General features: G+C 34.7%; 1 protein-coding gene across 21 annotated transcripts in view; it reads left to right on the forward strand.

The window, feature by feature from the left end:
* Positions 1-20,354, forward strand: part of ADGRL3 (adhesion G protein-coupled receptor L3) — a 943,166-nt gene that overhangs the window by 898,880 nt on the left and 23,932 nt on the right. For all 21 annotated transcript variants that reach the window (XM_070791494.1, XM_070791493.1, XM_070791500.1 and 18 more), the window contains one exon: positions 9,846-9,942. In XM_070791494.1, the coding sequence (XP_070647595.1) occupies positions 9,846-9,942 (97 nt within the window). The remainder of the gene's footprint in view (positions 1-9,845; positions 9,943-20,354) is intronic.

The raw sequence follows: 20,354 nt of genomic DNA on the forward strand, positions 1-20,354 counted from the left end.
CGTGCATTGAACCTGGACTGGCATCTCGTTTCATACATGACATTTCACATGTTTCAATGCCATTCTCCCAAATCTTCCCACCCTCTCCCTCTCCCACAGAGTCCATAAGCCTGTTCTATACATCAGTGTCTCTTTTGCTGTCTCGTATACAGGGTTATCGTTACCATCTTTCTAAATTCCATATATATGCGTTAGTATACTGTATTGGTGTTTTTCCTTCTGGCTTACTTCACTCTGTATAATAGGCTCCAGTTTCATCCACCTCATTAGAACTGATTCAAATGTATTCTTTTTAACGGCTGAGTAATACTCCATTGTGTATATGTACCACAGCTTTCTTATCCATTCATCTGCTGATGTACATCTAGGTTGCTTCCATGTCCTGGCTATTATAAACAGTGCTGCGATGAACATTGGGGTACACGTGTCTCTTTCCCTTCTGGTTTCCTCAGTGTGTATGCCCAGCAGTGGGATTGCTAGATCATAAGGCAGTTCTATTTCCAGTTTTTTAAGGAATCTCCACACTGTTCTCCATTCAGAGCAGAAAAAGAAATAAAAGGAATCCAAATTGGAAAAGAAGAAGTAAAACTCTCACTATTTGCAGATGACATGATCCTCTACATAGAAAACCCTAAAGACTCCACCAGAAAATTACTAGAACTAATCAATGATTATAGTAAAGTTGCAGGATATAAAATCAACACACAGAAATCCCTTGCATTCCTATACACTAATAATGAGAAAACAGAAAGAGAAATTAAGGAAACAATTCCATTCACCATTGCAACGAAAAGAATAAAATACTTAGGAATATATCTACCTAAAGAAACTAAAGACCTATATATAGAAAACTATAAAACACTGGTGAAAGAAATCAAAGAGGACACTAATAAATGGAGAAATATACCATGTTCATGGATTGGAAGAATCAATATAGTGAAAATGTGTATACTACCCAAAGCAATTTATAGATTCAATGCAATCTCTATCAAGCTACCAACAGTATTCTTCACAGAGCTAGAACAAATAATTTCACAATTTGTATGGAAATACAAAAAAACCTCGAATAGCCAAAGCGATCTTGAGAAAGAAAAATGGAACTGGAGGAATCAACCTACCTGACTTCAGGCTCTACTACAAAGCCACAGTTATCAAGACAGTATGGTACTGGCACAAAGACAGAAATATAGATCAATGGAACAAAATAGAAAGCCCAGAGATAAATCCACGCACATATGGACACCTTATCTTTGACAAAGGAGGCAAGAATATACAATGGATTAAAGACAATCTCTTTAACAAGTGGTGCTGGGAAATCTGGTCAACCACTTGTAAAAGAATGAAACTAGAACACTTTCTAACACCATATACAAAAATATTTCTTTAAAATGATATCTTATTGTGTGTAATCCTCTGTGACTTGCTTTCTTCATTGGCATATTCTAAAGCTTGTCCTGGTCCTTTCCATGAACACTTAAGTATAAGCTTAATGCTACATATTATATATTTTTCTCTGCTTGCAATACTTTACCCTTTTCTCCTTTTAAAATTATTATTTGATATAGTATAATAAGTTATAATCTCCTAAATCAGGAGCCAAATGATTGAAGTCAAATATTGGTTATACCACTTATTAGGTCTGTGATATTGTACATGTTAACCTCTAAACCTCAATTTTGTAATGAATAAGCGAGTACATACCTCAGGGAATTCTTGGGAGATTTCAGTGAGTGAATACATGAAAAACACATGAGAGAACCTAGAAGAATTAATTGAAATATTTGTTATATTTATAATATATGTTTTATATACACACACAATAATTATTATATATCAGGTACCATTTCAGGTGAACAAAAAAGGACAGAATTTTTATTTTACTTTTTTCTTTTGGCTGCCTCATGCGGCCAATGGAATCTTAGTTCCCTGACCAGGAAATGAACCTGGACCCTCAGCAGTGAAAGCGTGTATTCCTAACCATTCAACCACCAGGAAACTCCCAAACTTTCTGTTTTTCTAGAGCCTCAAACCTATATGCAGACATTGGACATTACTGATTGGACATTAAATATAAATATAATAAATAACTATATTATAATAATATGTTGTATGTAGAAAATGGTAAAGCTATGAGGGCAAAAAGTTGCAGAGTTGGGTACATGAAATACAACTTCTATATAGGATGATCAAGTTAGGTCTCTTTAAGGAGAAAGTATTTGAGCAAAGATAGAGATGTAAGAGTTATCCATACCCATATCTGGGGAAAGAGTACTCCATGCAGAAGAAATAATCATACAAAACCGAAGGCAGAAGCATGCTTGGCTTGTTATGTAAGAGCAGGGGAACAGGTGTGGCAAGCCCAGGTTGAGAGACTAATGCTGCTGCTGCTAAGTCACTTCAGTCGTGTCCGACTCTGTGTGACCCCATGGATGGCAGCCCACCAGGCTCCCCCGTCCCTGGGACTCTCCAGGCAAGAACACTGGAGTGGGTTGCCATTTCCTTCTCCAATGCATGAAAGTGAAAAGTGAAAGCAAAGTCGCTCAGTCATGTGTGACCCTCAGCGACCCCATGGACTGCAGCCCACCAGGCTCCTCCATCCATGGGATTTTCCAGGCAAGAGTACTGGAGTGGGGTGCCATTGCCTTCGAGAGAGAGAGAGAGAGACTAATAGAAGATAATAATAATAGAAGATAATGGGGCCAGCTCAATAAATGTCACCTAAAAATAGGCAGGGAGGCCTGGTGTGCTGCTATTCATGAGGTCACAAAGAGTCGGACGCGACTGAACTGAACTGAAAAATAGGCAGGCTTCCCAGGTGGCTCAATGGTAAAGAATTTGCCTGTTAATGCAGAAGGCACAGGAGACATGGGTGGGCAAGAGCCTCTGGAGGAAGGAAATGACAACCCACTCCCTATTCGTGCCTGGAAAATTCCATGGACAGAGGAGCCTGGCAGGCTACAGCCCATGGAGTCACAGAGTCAGACACAATTGAGCACACATGCAAAAATGGTCATAATTCCATCAACTCTCAGTTGAGATGTCACTTCTTCACTGCAGTGTTCTCAGATTTACTTGGTTCAGTTCAGTCGTTCAGTCATGTCCAACTCTTTGTGACCCCATGAATCACAGCACACCAGGCCTCCCTGTACATCACCACCTCCCAGAGTTCACTCAAACGCACATCCATCTAGTTGGTGATGCCATCCAGCCATCTCATCCTCTGTCGTCCCCTTCTCCTCCTGTACGCAATCCCTCCAAGCATCAGAGTCTTTTCCAATGAGTCAACTCTTCGCATGAGGTGGCCAAAGTACTGGAGTTTCAGCTTCAGCATCATTCCTTCCAAAGAAATCCCAGGGCTGATCTTCAGAATGGACTGGTTGGATCTCCTTGCAGTCCAAGGGACTCTCAAGAGTCTTCTCCAACACCACAGTTCAAAAGCATCAATTCTTCAGTACTCAGCTTTCTTCACAGTCCGACTCTCACTACATACATGACCACTGGAAAAACCATAGCCTTGATTAGACGGGACATTTCTTGGCAAAGTAATGTTTCTGCTTTTCAATATGCTATCTAGTTTGGTCATACTTTCCTTCCAAGGAGTAAGTGTCTTTTCATTTCATGGCTGCAATCACAATCTGCAGTGATTGGAGCCCCCCCCCCCGCCAAAAAAGTCTGACACTGTTTCCATGTTTCCCCATCTATTTCCCATGAAGTGATGGGACCAGATGCCATGATATTTGTTTTCTGAATGTTGAGCTTTAAGCCAACTTTTTCACTCTCCTCTTTCACTTTCATCAAGAGGCTTTTTAGTTCCACTTCACTTTCTGCCATAAGGGTGGTGTCATCTGCATATCTGAAGTTTTTGATATTTCTCCTGGCAGTCTTGATTCCAGCTTGTGCTTCTTCCAGCCCAGCATTTCTCATGATATACTCTGCATATAAGTTAAATAAGCAGGGTGACAATATACAACCTTGACGTACTCCTTTTCCTATTTGGAACCAGTCTGTTGTTCCATGTCCAGTTCTAACTATTGCTTCCTAACCTGCATATAGGTTTCTCAAGAGGCAGGTCAGGTGGTCTGGTATTCCCATCTCTTTCAGAATTTTCCACAGTTTATTGTGATCCACACAGTCAAAGGCTTTGGCATAGTCAATAAAGCAGAAATAGATGTTTTTCTGGAACTCTCTTGCTTTTTCCATATCCAGCAGATGTTGGCAATTTGATCTTTGGTTCCTCTGCCTTTTCTAAAACCAGCTTGAACATCTGGAAGTTCACAGTTCATGTATTGCTGAAGCCTGACTTGGAGAATTTTGAGCATTACTTTACTAGTGTGTGAGATGAGTGCAATTGTGTGGTAGTTTGAGCATTCTTTGGCATTGCCTTTCTTTGGGATTGGAAGGAACACTGACCTTTTCCAGTCCAGTGGCCACTGCTGAGTTTTCCAAATTTGCTGGCATATTGAGTGCAGCACTTTCACAGCATCATCTTTCAGGTTTTGAAATAGCTCCACTGGAATTCCATCACCTCCACTGCCTTTGTTCATAGTGATGCTTTCTAAGGCCCACTTGACTTCACATTTCAGGATGTCTGGCTCTAGGTGAGTGATCATACCATCGTATGGTATGAACTCATGATCTTGGTCATGAAGATCTTTTTTGTACAGTTCTTCTATGTATTCTTGCCACCTCTTCTTAATATCTTCTGCTTCTGTTAGGTCCATACCATTTCTGTCCTTTATTGATCCCATTTTTGCTGAAATGTTCCCTTGGTATCTCTAATTTTCTTGAAGAGATCTCTAGTCTTTCCCATTCTGTTGTTTTCCTCTATTTCTTTGCATTGACCACTGAGGAAGGCTTTCTTATCTCTTCTTGCTATTCTTTGGAACTCTGCATTCAGATGCTTATATTTTTCCTTTTTCCTTTGCTTTTCATTTCAAAGCTATTTGTAAGGCCTCCCCAGACAGCCATTTTGCTTTTTTGCATTTATTTTCCATGGGGATGATCTTGATCCCTGTCTCCTGTACAATGTCACGAACCTCAGTCCATAGTTCATCAGGCACTCTTCTAGGCCCTTAAATCTATTTCTCACTTCCACTGTATAATCATAAGGGATTTGATTTAGGTCATACCTGAATGGTCTACTGGTTTTCCCTACTTTCTTCAATTTAAGTCTGAATTTGGCAATAAGGAGCTCATGATCTGAGCCACAGTCAGCTCCCAGTCTTGTTTTTGCTGACTGTATAGAGATTCTCCCTCTTTGGCTGCAAAGAATATAATCAATGTGATTTCAGTGTTGACCATCTGGTGATGTCTATGTGTAGAATCTTCTCTTGTGTTGTTGGAAGAGGGTGTTTGCTATGACCAGTGCGTTCTCTTGACAAAACTCTATTAGTCTTTGCCCTGCTTCATTCCATATTCCAAGGCCCAATTTGCCTGTTACTCCAGGTGTTTCTTGACTTCCTACTTTTGCATTCCAGTCCCCTATAATGAAAAGGACATCTTTTTTGGGTGTTAGTTCTGAACGGTCTTGTAGGTCTTTATAAAACCGTTCAACTTCAGCTTCTTCAGCGTTACTGGTTGGGGCATAGACTTGGATTACTGTGATATTCAATGGTTTGCCTTGGAAACGAACAGAGATCATTCTGTCGTTTTTGAGATTGCATTCAAGTACTGCATTTCGGACTCCTTTGTTGAGCATGATGGCTACTCCATTTCTTCTAAGGGATTCCTGCCTGCAGTAGTAGATATAATGGTCATCTGAGTTAAATTCACCCATTCCAATCCATTTTAGTTCGCTGATGCCTAGAATATCGACATTCACTCTTGCCATCTCTTGTTTGACCACTTCCAATTTGCCTTGATTCATGGACCTGACATTCCAGGTTCCTATGCAATATTGCTCTTTACAGCATCGGACCTTGCTTCTATCACCAGTCACATCCAGAACTGAGTATTGTGTTTACTTTGGCTCCATCCCTTCATTCTTTCTGGAGTTATTTCTCCACTGATCTCCAGTAGCATATTGGTTTCAGATTTCCTAGACAAGGACATATTCTTTTGTTATATGCACTTAAAAATTATTTTAATTGTGTATCATAACAGATATTAACAAAACCACACAAAATTTAAGTGTATGGCACTTTTTATTTTATTTTATTTTTTTTTTTTTTTAATTTAAAAAATAATTTTTTTTTTTTTTTAATTTCAGGTATACACATGCTCCCTATCCTGAACCCTCCTCCCTCCCCCCTCCCCATACCATCCCCCTGGGCCGTCCCAGCGCACCAGCCCCAAGCATCCAGCATCGTGCATTGAACCTGGACTGGCATCTCGTTTCATACATGACATTTCACATGTTTCAATGCCATTCTCCCAAATCTTCCCACCCTCTCCCTCTCCCACAGAGTCCATAAGACTGTTCTATACATCAGTGTCTCTTTTGCTGTCTCGTATACAGGGTTATCGTTACCATCTTTCTAAATTCCATATATATATAAGTATGGCACTTGGATTTATCCTTCCCCAGATCAATTATTAGAATATTGGCAGTAACTTAGAAACCCTTTGAATGCTTCTTAATCAGTCATCTCAAGACATAATCACTATCTTAACAGTAGCTTTTCTTTTGCATGTATTTGATACTTATCCACATGAAATCATCTAGTACATATTCTTTTATGTTTTCCTTCTTTCCTTGGGCATTATGTTGCTGCAGGTGACTCTGTTGCTCTTTTGTTTTCATTACTCTGTGTGTTCAGTCCATTCAGTCATGTCCGATCTTTGTGACTTCATGGACTCTTGCCCACAAGGCTCATCTGTCAATGGGATTCTCTAGGCAAGAATACTGGAATGGGTTCCCATACCTTCCTCCACGGGATCTTCCCAACTGCCAGATTGAACCTGTGTCTGCCTGCATTTCCTGCCTTACAAGCGAATTTTTTACCCACTGAGCCGCCTGGGAAACCCTTCATCACCATACATTATTCTATGATTTATGTGTCCATCATACCATTGATAGGCATTGAATTGTTCACAGTTTTCAGCTATAATTAGTAATGCTTCTGTAGAGATTTGTGGACATATTGTACTTTTGCATTTATTTTGTTAATTTATATGTGATTAATCTGTCATGTATTAGTCTAACATCTCCATGAAGGCAAAGATGTTTGTGTTTGCCTTTCCCCTTTGTATTTTTTACATTAAAGAGGCCAATTAATATGTTTATAGTTAATTAGCCAATAAAACAAATGTGAGAAATTGATTCCAAGTATTTCAGTTTGAATTTTGAAGTATTCTTCAATAGAAAAATTTTTTATGTGTCAGGTTTAATGCATCGGTTTTCTTATTGTATTTTATTATTTTTGCTTTTTTTGTATGTGTAATATGTGTATTTTCTGATCTATATAACAAAATAGTATTTCCAAAGGATAAACATGACCCAATGTTCATAAAACCAATCGTCTAATATTTGAGGATTAGGTACTCCTATTATTTGAGTTCAGATATATTTGGAATATAACCCTTTTGTGAGCCTTGGTTTCACCATTAGTACTAGTTAATACTAGTTAGTATTATAACTTTTTCATCCTTGGAAAAGCTTCTTAAAATATTTTGTTTCCTGTTCACAAGACTGTTATTTCTTTTTTGATCCCTAACTCTAATAAAGTAACTAAACAGTAAACCAGAAAAAGTCTCCCCCCAGAGTGGAAAAATCTTTCTTGAATTATCAGACACTTAAAAAATTGAATTTGAGAATTTATATAATGATGTAAGAATTTCAGTTCTCTATAAAACTTCCTACTGTATGGAAATGAATAAAGATCAATTGAATTCCTTTGTTTCCTTCAAAAGATAGAGAAGTCAAGATAGTATGTAACCTGTAAAATTACATTGCTCTTCTTACAAAATGTATCGAAAATGTTAAGTTCCAGTTCAGTTCAGTCCCTCAGTCATGTGTTACTCTTCGCGACCCCATGAATCGCAGCACACCAGGCCTCCCTGTCCATCACCAACTCCTGGAGTTCATTCAGACTCACGTCCATCACGTCAGTGATGCCAACCAGCCATCTCATCCTCTGTCGTCCCCTTCTCCTCCTGCCCCCAATCCCTCCCAGCATCAGAGTCTTTTCCAATGAGTCAACTCTTCGCATGAGGTGGCCAAAGTACTGGAGTTTCAGCTTCAGCATCATTCCCTCCAAAGAAATCCCAGGGCTGATCTCCTTCAGAATGGACTGGTTGGATCTCCTTACAGTCCAAGGGACTCTCAAGAGTCTTCTCCAACACCACAGTTCAAAAGCATCAATTCTTCGGCACTCAGCCTTCTTCACAGTCCAACTCTCACATCCATACATGACCACAGGAAAAACCATAGCCTTGACTAGACGGACTTTTGTTGGCAAAGTAATGTCTCTGCTTTTGAATATGATATCTAGGTTGGTCATAACTTTCCTTCCAAGGAGTAAGTGTCTTTTAATTTCATGGCTGCAGTCACCATCTGCAGTGATTTTGGAGCTCAAAAAAATAAAGTCTGACACTTTTTCCACTGTTTCCCCATCTATTTCCCATGAAGTGATGGGACCAGATGTCATGATCTTTGTTTTCTGACTGTTGAGCTTTAAGCCAACTTTTTCACTCTCCTCTTTCACTTTCATGAAGAGGCTTTTTAGTTCCACTTCACTTTCTGCCATAAGGGTGGTGTCATCTGCATATCTGAAGTTTTTGATATTTCTCCCAGCAATCTTGACTCCAGCTTGTGCTTCTTGTGATCTACACAGTCAAAGGCTTTGGCATAGTCAATAAAGCAGAAATAGATGTTTTTCTGGAACTCTCTTGCTTTTTCCATGATCCAGCGGATGTTGGCAATTTGATCTCTGGTTCCTCTGCCTTTTCTAAAACCAGCTTGAACATCAGGAAGTTCATGGTTCATGTATTGCAGAAGCCTGGCTTGGAGAATTTTGAGCATTACTTTACTAGTGTGTGAGATGATTGCAATTGTGCGGTAGTTTGAGCATTCTTTGGCATTGCCTTTCTTTGGGATTGGAATGAAAACTGACCTCTTCCAGTCCTGTGGCCACTGCTGAGTTTTCCAAATTTAGTAGCATGTTAATAATACTTGTTCTTTTCATCCCAAACTATTTCTTCTTATAAAATTCTGAATTAAGTAAAATTTTTGTTACTAAAGCTTTAATGCACATTTAAACATTACATTCCCATAAAATTACAGTGTAAATAATTTTTTTTACCTTAGAAATTGAAATTACTAAATTCTATCTAGAGTACACTTCTATGTATCTTCATATGTATCTTCCATGTATCTATACATGTATCATATGTATCTTTTATATTGGCATATCATATTACATTTGGGGCTTCCTTGGTGGCTCAATTGGTAAAGAATCCTCCTGCTATGCAGGAGACTGCCTGCAATACAGGAGACACAGGTTTGATCCCTGGGTCAGAAGAAGGAAATGGCAACCCACTCCAGTGTTCTTGCCTGGAAAATTCTATGAACATAGGAGCCTGGTGGGCACAGTCCATAAAGTTGTGAAGCATCAGACACAACTGACCTACTAAACCACCACCATTACATTTATTTTAAATAGTTATAATGACTTCTGGCATACGCATTTAAGAATACACTTAATAAGAACCAATGATTATCATTAATTTAGTTCCTGATGTTCTCATGCTCCTGTACTACAAGCATGTGTAAGCTGTGTATTTGCCAGATGCCAGAAATAAAAGCCTCATATAAGCCTATATTACAGAAATAAAATAAAAGAGTGACTTGTGCAAAGGTTCACTGTATAGTGGTTTTATTTCCTTTTTCCTTTTTCTTCATCCAGAGCCGAATTCGTAGAATGTGGAATGATACGGTCCGAAAGCAGTCAGAGTCTTCCTTCATTACTGGAGATATAAACAGTTCAGCGTCACTCAACAGAGGTAATTAGAAATAATTTTTCATATTTATTCTTTTTGTGATTACTTTAAGAAGTTCCTAAATACATTTCTTTATTTGCAACTTCTGGACTTTGTTCCATGTGATAGGAATATTGCAAATATATAAAATGTGGTTGAGTGTAGCAGTGTATTCCATTATTCATAAGGCTTCTTTTCTCAATCCTGAATTTTCAGATCTTTTTTGAAAGTAAGTTAAAAAGTGAGAAATTTCTTTCTCTAATCATCTGCCACTGCTGTAAACTGGTGAGTTGTCAGGCCTCATTGGAAGCTGTGAAAATGGGCAATTATGTGGCTATATAGTCTGCTAAGCATCATAGAGTTTCACATTGTCCCAGGTATAGAGCAATTTCTTAGTCTTTGTGGAAGTAAAATTATACTGTCTAATATACTTAAGGCAACCTGTGTATTTGTGGAAAAATCCTGTCTAATCTTAATATCAGTAAGATGTGTTCAGATAATATTGGATATTTAAAGATACAGAAGGAAAAACCCACTATATGTAAATTTTATACATATATGTATATAATAATTCTTTCGGTGTGTATATGCTTCTGGTTAAAATTTTTCTGGAATATCATTTAGATTTTAAAAACGGTGTTCCCTTAACTACTATTTTGTTTGTGCTTGATCTTTCTTATTCCCTCTGTCTCTCTCCCTCTCACTTTCTCCCGCTCCTCCCCTTCCCCATCATAAGTGTATGTGTGAGTGTGTGAGAGAGAGATTAAAATTAAATTGACTAAAAAAAAAAAAAATTAAATTGACTGCAGTAAAAATGGGTAGAAACAATGTTTGTGCAGAGCTGGGGTACACTACAGTCTGTGCTGGGAGATCTTTGGAACATAGTTTTATCTTGGGGATGGTGCTGGCATGAGCACATTTTAATCAGACTGTCCTAAAAGAGACATTTTTTGATGCATACATTCGGTGGTTATTTTCATGACTTTTTTATGATCAATATTGTTATTTTTATTAGCTCCAAACTAGAATTGTTTGCTTTAAACCTGCTTCTGTCTACTTTTTGTTACATCAAATGCTACTTAGAAACAACTAATTCACTAATTATGGCTTATGATTAAGAATGATTCAAATACTGGTGTTCTTGATTACTTTCAGTCAAATAAGTTGCATCTTGTTTATATAAAAGAAGTTATAAAAAATAGTGTCTAAGTTAAATTTGATTTAGGGATTCATCCATGTTGTATAAATCTTGATTGACTTCCATGCTTATATGTGTGGTAGTGATAAAGTAACTATAACCTAGTGATGATATTAAATTTTCTACAACACTTTTGCTTAAGTAGAATGGTGAGTGCAAATATTCTTGCAAATATGAAGAAAATACATTAAAATAAAACAATTACCTTCTTGTATTTTTTTTCAGTTTATTTTACATAGTATCTCACAAGTGTTCTCTTTTTAAGTTTACTTTTATGATTAGTTTTATGAAAATTTAAATATGAATACTCTTAACTCTTTGACACACTTTCTAAATCAGATCAAATATATTGTCTACACATCCCTCCAAAGTTTAGGAAATAAATTGCTTTCATAGTGACAGATTTTCTTTTTACTTTAAATAATATATAGAAATAATACATTGAAAATGTATGGCGGATTCATTTTGATATTTGGCAAAACTAATACAATTTGTAAAGTTTAAAAATAAAACAAAATTAAAAAAAAAAGAAAATGTATAGTATGCTCCTTTAAGAAAACTATTCTTTTATTCAAAGCTATTCTTATTAATAAGATTTTTTGTTAGTATCTTGTATCTAATGATCACAGAAAGCATAGAATGTATTATTTAAACAAAAGATGAGGTTTGATTGTAATAATGCAGCATTTATTTGCTTACTGTGAAGACAGAGAACATGTAAACTACTTGGCTTAGCATTGTGATCTAGATTTATATTGACATGAAAGCATGTAGCTTTATTAAAAATTATTTTAAATGAATAATTTTTATGACCTTGATTTTAAGGTCAATTGCACTATGTAAGATTGCTTTGCTCTTTTTAGTTCCTTCTCAGAAATTTCATCAACTTGGAATATGTGCTATGTATGACTAGGTCAATTTAAAATATATTTAAAGAAAATAATAATATTTTATATTGTCTGATTATATATTAAATCTGTTTTTAAAAATCTTTAGTTTTAAAGGATACTTCTTAAAGTTATTGAAGAAAGCATACAAAATTTCTTGTGATACCCAGTAAGTTATTTGATGATGACTTTGGGGAGAGGGTAAAACTGACTTTATGGTTTGTTTGAAGTATGCCTATGCAGTGATCTTTTCCTTCAGGATATATATTCTTCCTTTCACTCAGTGACTTTAATGGGGAGACATCATAGTGATCTTCCTGATCTCCTGTATTAATTTCCTAGTCCCCCGAGTCAGAAACTCCTCATTTTGTTCTCATCTCATTATTTTTTATCTTAGATGAGTGCAGTACTTTAAAATTTTATTTCTTCATATAGTATCTCTGAAGCTAGTCTTTAACTTCCTTCTTTAATCTTGTCTTGTTCCCCAGGGTCCTATCTTCCCTGCATTCAGGCGTGTGTATCATATTTAGGTAGGTGGCATATAAGATTCACCCTTCCAGATAAACACTTCAGTCACCTCAGCACATAATTATTTACATCTATGTATTCAAAAGATTATATTCTCTATTATTAAAATAAAAATGTTAGGCACTACATCTTTACATCTTCATATATTCTAACTTCCCATTCATTCTTAGTTTCTTACAGTTATAAGTTTTTAATTTCCAACTTCATTTTCCTTTCTTTCTAAATTAGATATTTTAAATCTCTTATGTTTGTCTTTAGAGTGCTTCTGACCTTTGAAAACTACAAGAAGTTGTCTAAAAATTAGTCTTATTTTCAATTCAGGATTTCTTTTCTATTCATACCACTGTCCAATTCATTTAAAGAAAATTATCTTAAATTTCTGTATGTCTTATCATCTGTTCTTCCAAATAAGAACCATTATTATCATCTTTGGGATTCATTAAGAATAGAAGATCTACCATGCGGTGAATAAATCCTTCTCAATGGTTTATATTTTTTCAAATTATCTCTAATGTTGGTTCTTGAACAAACTAGTTATATCCTATGTATCAGATTATTTGTCTAGAATCCTCAATGTGATAAATTTGATTACCATTGGGATTGTACTCCTTGGAATCAAGCAAGACTTTGGAAGATTTATTGATAATTTTCAAATTTATGAAATCATTCTTAGACATTCTCTTGGGGATTTTGTTATTTGGTCACCTCATCTCTTTAAAAGCTTTCATTACATTGTCCTTGGAATATCTATATTTTGAAGATGTTTTCCAAGTGCTCAGTATACATTTTCAGACATTTTTCTTCTGATGACTTGTTTGCCACAATGCTACACACTCATACAAATCCAGAATTTCATGAAACCAATTCCCCAAATCCCAGAACTAACATCAAGTTAACTTCACCCATGCCTCTGTATACACAGGGAGAAGGAGCTTTTTGAGAGCCCTGAGGTGATGGTTGTTTACAGAGAGTTTCAGAGAAAGCTAACTCTGATCAAGCCATGTTTCACAAACCCCACAGGACAGTTTGTTCCTTTGTTCATTTAAATATATACAATTTGCATATACCGTGAAGTCATCCTCAGTTCTCAAGCTGCTCCCAGGACAATGGAACGCTAATTCAAATTTTTGGTAGCTCGGAACTCCTGATAGTAGTAGAAACAATTGGTAGCTAAGGTTAGGTTTCCCACCTGTATCCCCTACCCAGTCTCTACTGGCCAAACTGAATTCTGAGTATTTAGATTAGCAAACTTGAGTTTGATCCAGATATGTAGCATTTGATGAGAAATTCTCTGGTAGTTCAGTTATAATAATTGTTACATGTTTCCACTCTTTTTGTAGATATATATAGAAATTGTGATATTTTCTGAAATGAGATCTTATTAGGCTCTATCATCATGAATAATATTTACAGCTTTCATTTTCTTTTTAATAGTTGAATTGACATCAGAAATTTCAATTTAGAAACAAGGTTTGGTAGGTAGCTGCTACCAATATGTCTGAATTATCAAAAGGTGCCTCCCCCGCTCCCAGCTGTGGACTGCAAAAATGTGCCCCATTTGAGTGGGAGAACCACCAAAAAGGCATTTGTCCTGGAACAATGACTTGGCTAGTACTGTGAATTTTATTTTCCCTTACTTCCCATTCTCCATCCCATCAACATCCCACACAATGTAGATTTTTCTTCATGCAGATATGACCAGTAAAGCTGTATTTATGTAAGCCAAGTTTAAGTGTTATGTGGCAGAAGACTGTCTAATCTGTAGCTGTATTTTACATAGCAGCTTTGATTATGAAGTGTTAACCCAGGAACTTTCAGTAAATTGCTGAACTTTTCAGTGTCTTTGCAGTACGGATATAAATAGTACCCACTTCAGAGGGACCTTGAAAGGATCGAGTTAATATATCATAGTTGCTTACAACATGCCAGGAACATAATAAGTACTATTATTATTATTGTATTCACAAGTTTATTAATATTTTCTAACAACTGAAAACTGATTCTTGCCAATGCTCTCAAGTAATCAGATATTAAAATTCATCATTCATTGCAAAGGTTTCTTTTACTTTGTAGTTTCTAGTAATAGGTGGGAGGAATGAAGTAATTACCTGAATGTCAAGTAAAAGAAATAATTTACCTAGTATGGTGCTTCCCTTGACACTAACAAAAGGAAATAAACTAATAAAACTGAATTGTCTCTTTTGAATTAGAAATTAAATGCAAATTACACCTATGTAGTTGCATTTTCTATTTTTGATTTGTATCTATATTTTAGCATTGAGGAAATAAATGTAAAATATTTTTTCTCCCTACCTTAGATAGTATAAACAAGCACAACCTTCTCTTTCCTCCAAGCCCTCCTGTGCTTCAGAGGCTTCGAGACACTAGCTCAATGTAGACCGGTCCTCTAGATAACCAGATACATAGCAGAGTAGGAATATGACTTGTTCCCTTTTTAAATTCATGTCTTCTCAGAACCTATATTGTCTTTCCCAGGAAATCGGTCATTGGGACAGATGAAACTTCACAAGAAATCACTGGCTGTCTCCTTAAAATTTAGGCTACTAAACATATTTTATTTTTATATTTTTAAGAAAAATGCAAATGAAAAATATAAGTGGTCTTTCACTGTAATTAATGATTCATATATATTAAAACTACTAGGGTGAATACTCAAACTCATTCATCACCTTATTAATGTCAGTAAGTATAATTTGGCTTACATGCATATGATATGTCTTATTGCCCCCAAAGCCTTGCTGTTTTGAAGGATTATAAAATCATTGGCTGTAAATATTAACCAGATTCTATTATAATTTGATATCTATTTGTGAAATTTGTAGACACCGTTAATTATATGCCTAAGAGAACTTGCATAGCTAACAGATCAGACTGGGCTATATAACAAATTACTTTGTTATGAATAAGTATTATGATGACATGAGTGCAAATGCAGTAAGTATCCTATGCATGGACACATTTTATATTTGAGATTCACCATTTTATTTATATCTAGTATTTTTCACTTTTATATTTGTGATTGTTAATGAGGCAACAGTGATTTCTGTGTTTCTTTTCCTTTCTATGTGTCTTCAATATTCCGAAAGTATATGGTAAAATAAGAGTATCTCCTGTTTTAGGAAAATCAGTTCAATACACAAAAGCAAAATGGATACAGATTTTAAAAGTGAAATATTGCATCAAATAGATAATGTAACAATGCTACTAATAACCTGATTCCTTGATTCCTCAAGGAAGACCAAGTAACTTTCAGAATGAACTTCCCATTGCAATATGAGATATATTAAATATTGATCTCTAGTCAGTCTGGGGCATATGTTCTTGCTATAAATTGTTAGCAGGAACTGAAAAAGAAAAACCTTTAAAATGCTTGCCCAGTGAGTCCTGCTTATGTTTTGCTCTTAACTTTGTCCGTTTGTTAGGAATCCTTGAAATCATCCAGGCTGTTGCAGCCAACTGTACAATAGTAAAAATGGCGTTATTACTATTGTTATTATTATTATAATTTTTAAAGATCTCTTCACAAAGAGGGTTATTTATGTAGAGTAGATTTCTTATTTTTGTAGAATATGATCTTTCTCCCTTTATATTTAATTTATAGTTAGCAGTATCCCATACTGCTTTGTTATAAACCAAACAAGCCACAGTGAGATACCTTGATAACTTCTAAATATGGTGCTATAGAACATTTCCAATTAGTTTTAAAATACTACTATTTTGTGTAAGTTGCTGAGGATGTAATTTTTTTATTTTAGAGAACAGTATCTTTTTTGAGAACTAAATATGAATACTCCAACTTATCTTCAGAAATTACTAGTGTTCTTTTCTCTGCTAGAACACAATATGCTCCTTTTTAGCCTTCATAAATTTGAAATTTCTCCATAATTGTGTGTAACTGTCATTTTCTTATTGTACACTGTTCACTATTTATTATCCATTGTCTTTATATCGATGAAGAACTTGGGTTTCTTGGTAACTTGTCCAAAATCATGTGGTTAATAAAGTACAAAATCTAAATTCCAAACAAGGTCTTTCTGACCAGAGAGCCCTACTTACAGCAATAAAAATTTTCATTATTTTCTTATGATGACAACTTTTCAGGAAGCTTACTGAGGATTAGAATTAGAGATTTTTTCCAAGAATGTATTTCAGAATGATTTTTATTACCTTGTATGGAAATAAGTTGTTCTTAAAGCACAGTTATTCACATCTTTATTTCTTAATTGCCTTGATATAATATTCATTTCCTTTCACTTTATTTTGTTCTAAGCACAGTTCTTTAGTATGGATTCATTCATCCTACTCACTTAGGGAAACTGTAAGATATTGTGAGTAAATTGGGAGATGGATTGACAATACCATTGTTTTACAAAATGATTTGATACTGAATATGCAGAATTACTAACTGTTTAACTATATGTTTAAATATAACTGCAGGACTTAGGTTGCAAGAATTTATGATCATTCTTTTTCCTGGAAGTTCTCAAATACCCAAAATATCAAGAAATTTTATTAGTAGAATCCTTTTCTCTTTTATTTTTAATTTCTTGTGTTTCAGTAAAAGGATGAATATTTTGATTAGAGAAAAGATTATGTTAAAAAAAAGCTTGTAAATAGCTTCTGCCTATAATAATTTAATAATAGAACCAAAGATATAACTTTTCCACATCTCTATATTCCTGAATTTGATGTTCCTTGAACTGTGTTCTCTCAGAGGGCAGTATAATAATACTGAGAAAAAAATTGAAAATTTATTTGAGTTGATTTCAATTAGGCAGTGTTAATGTTGTAAGTTAAACTTATTAGTTTCATGTGCTAATTTCAAGTTGAAAAAAATCTATGAAACATCTTCTAATTCAAAATCTAAAAACAAAACAAGACTGAACCTCTCATCTGGAAAAATGGTCCTACTATATTATAAACATAAAAGTTGTAATGGCATAAATGCAATATATAATATCCAAAGTTAATTGAGTCATCACTTGTTCAGATTTTTTCTAAGAAATAGATTATATTAATTTATATCTGCTATTCTGAAAGTGAATAGAAGCTAGTTCATTTACATGGAAAATTAAAATGTGGAAATAGGATATATTTTTAGCATAAATAAAGTCTTATTAGGAAAAAAAAATACTTAAATTGTCATTGCCAATAATTCTGTAGTATCCAAAAGCCCCTGTTTATTGCATAGTGAATCTTTCATTTTATATAGTTCAACCTTATATACAACATGCCATTTAAAAGTAAGTATTTATGTGATAGGCACTCCTTTGATCTTGTAATAGGCTTTCCTTATAACTTATTATTATAAAGGATGTGGGTTCTTCAAAAACCAAAACAAGTTACCCATCACATTCATAGAGTAATTTACAACCCCAGAAAATCACTGGAGAACCAAGATAGGTTTAAGATGATATTACAGATTCAAGGAAGAGAGTTAGTCTTGATGTAGGAAAATAGAAACAATATGTTTCCTGAAATAGCCTCAATCTAAAAACAGAGCTGAGCTGATTATGATTATATGAGAAAATAAGTTTTCTCTGAAAAACATTATCAAGAATCTCTGTATTCATAGACACGTTGTTTTAATTCATATCTACTTTTCTCTATATACTTTTTAAATAATGTTTCCAAATTTAAAATTCAAACTTTAGCTGGTATAGGCTTCCCCTTGTGGCTCAGACAGTAAAAAATCTGCCTGCAATACAGGAAACCTGAGTTTGATCCCTGGGTTGGGAAGATTCCCTGGAGAAGGGAATAGCAGCCCACTTCAGTATTCTTGCCTGGAGAATTCCATGGACAAAGGAGTCTGGCAGACTACAGTCCATGGGGTCTCAAAGAGTTGGATATGACTGAGCAACTAACACTAACTTTCACAGACTTTCTGCATGTGAGTTTGGATAATTTGCACACTATAAGTATGCCAATATAGGGCAAAAAAATCTATGAAAAGTTATATTTTCTTCAAATTGGTATTTTAGGTTGTTTAATTATTATATTTTCCTTTGTTCTAAAATTTGTTTCATTCAGCAAAAAATCACAAGAAGTTTGTGATTTACAAATGAATATAACTGTGGGAATAACTACATACCACATTCTATACACTACATTCTTACTAAAAAGAAATGTGATTTACTGCTTTTTTACCTGTGGTTAAGCACTTTGGGCCTATTATATTTGGGCTCAGTATTCTTGTTTTGAGTACTATGCCAAAGTATTCAAAATGTCTAAGTTAAAAGCATACAGAAATATATGGCTCTGACCACAAAAGATGAGTTTTAGAGATGAATGACTGAGTAGTATAGGTTCATCATTTCTACTTGCAGAGCATCCACCTCCTATTTTGTGAAGCAAAGACTCACCAAGAATTCTGATTTCCAACCCTGCCACCATTGACTTGAGTAGTCAAAAAACATAAGATCTCTGAGAAAGCTTGCTTTCAGCTAATTATGTAAAAAACAACAATGAATACCTAATGGCATAAGTTTCTTCAATAAAGTACAACCAGGTTGTGTTGCATTGCAGAGCAAAAAAAAAAAAAATATATATATATATATACACACACACATACACATATATATACACATACATAAAATAATACCTTAAAGCTTTTAGAAGAAAATATATTTTAGATTTTAGATTAAAGGAGTTCTTAAAAATAAAATAACAAACATAAACTACAAGAAAAAGATAATATTCTCAGCTCAAAATTTAAACAGTACTCAAAAAAGGTGAGCTACTAGAAGGAGATGTAAACAGTACATGTAACAACAAAATGTTAATGCCTACATTGCAATGAATGTCTTCAAATTAATATATAAAATTCAACAGTCTAATATGTATGTGGGAAAAAGATATGAATCAGCAATTCTCAGAATAAAGAACACTTACAATCAACAAATATATGAAAAATTACTCCATCTCTCTAGTATTCAGGAAAATGCAAAGTATAAGGGTAGTATGATATATTTCATACTCTATCAAATTGGCAAAATGTCAGCCAAACAATACTAAATCCTGGCAAAAATTTAAGAAATATGGACTACTTGTGAAAGTGTGCATTGATACACATGTATTTGAAAAAACGGAAAATGTGGGCAACATATGACCCAGTAATTTTACTTCTAAGTATGTATTGTAGAAAAACTCATGTATCTGGACAAGAAGACATGTTTAAAGCCAATTAGCACAAAATAAGGGAAAAGAGAACAGGTAAAATCTAGGCCTCCTGACTCTAAAGCTCTGAATTTACATATTAAAATAGAGGCAACACCTCTACATTCAGAATATTCCATTTTATACTGAACTAACAATAATCCAGTCTTTACTCTGGAGACAACATGTCATTGAAATCCATATTAATAGATTTCCAGTGAATGAATTAGCTATTAAAAGAAACTGAAGTATCTCTCAACCATTTGAAAGAAATTTAATAGGCAGGTTGATTAAAATTTAATAGCAAACTTGTTGGCTATTAAAAGTGCATAGTGTGATAAATCAAGATGTCAGCTCTTCAATTTATGACTTTGGGAAAAAGTGATGAACGAGCTTTTGAGTTTCAATAAAACATCTCTTCTTTGACACTTTGTAATTTAATTAATTGTTTGAATAAAAACAGTGGAAAATATAAAGATATGGTTTCTATGGTTTTAAAATTTGTATCACTTTTAAGGACACCATGCAGATTATTTTACTTATATCATTATAAAAATCTTGTTCTTAATATGTCTGTCTCTATTTTATAAAGTAGCCCTTTAAAATTGATTTAATCATTGCTAGCACTTTCAGTAGATTACATTTGT

Source organism: Bos indicus, chromosome 6 (assembly GCF_029378745.1).
Source record: "Bos indicus isolate NIAB-ARS_2022 breed Sahiwal x Tharparkar chromosome 6, NIAB-ARS_B.indTharparkar_mat_pri_1.0, whole genome shotgun sequence".
In the NCBI taxonomy this organism is placed as follows: Eukaryota; Metazoa; Chordata; class Mammalia; order Artiodactyla; family Bovidae; genus Bos; species Bos indicus.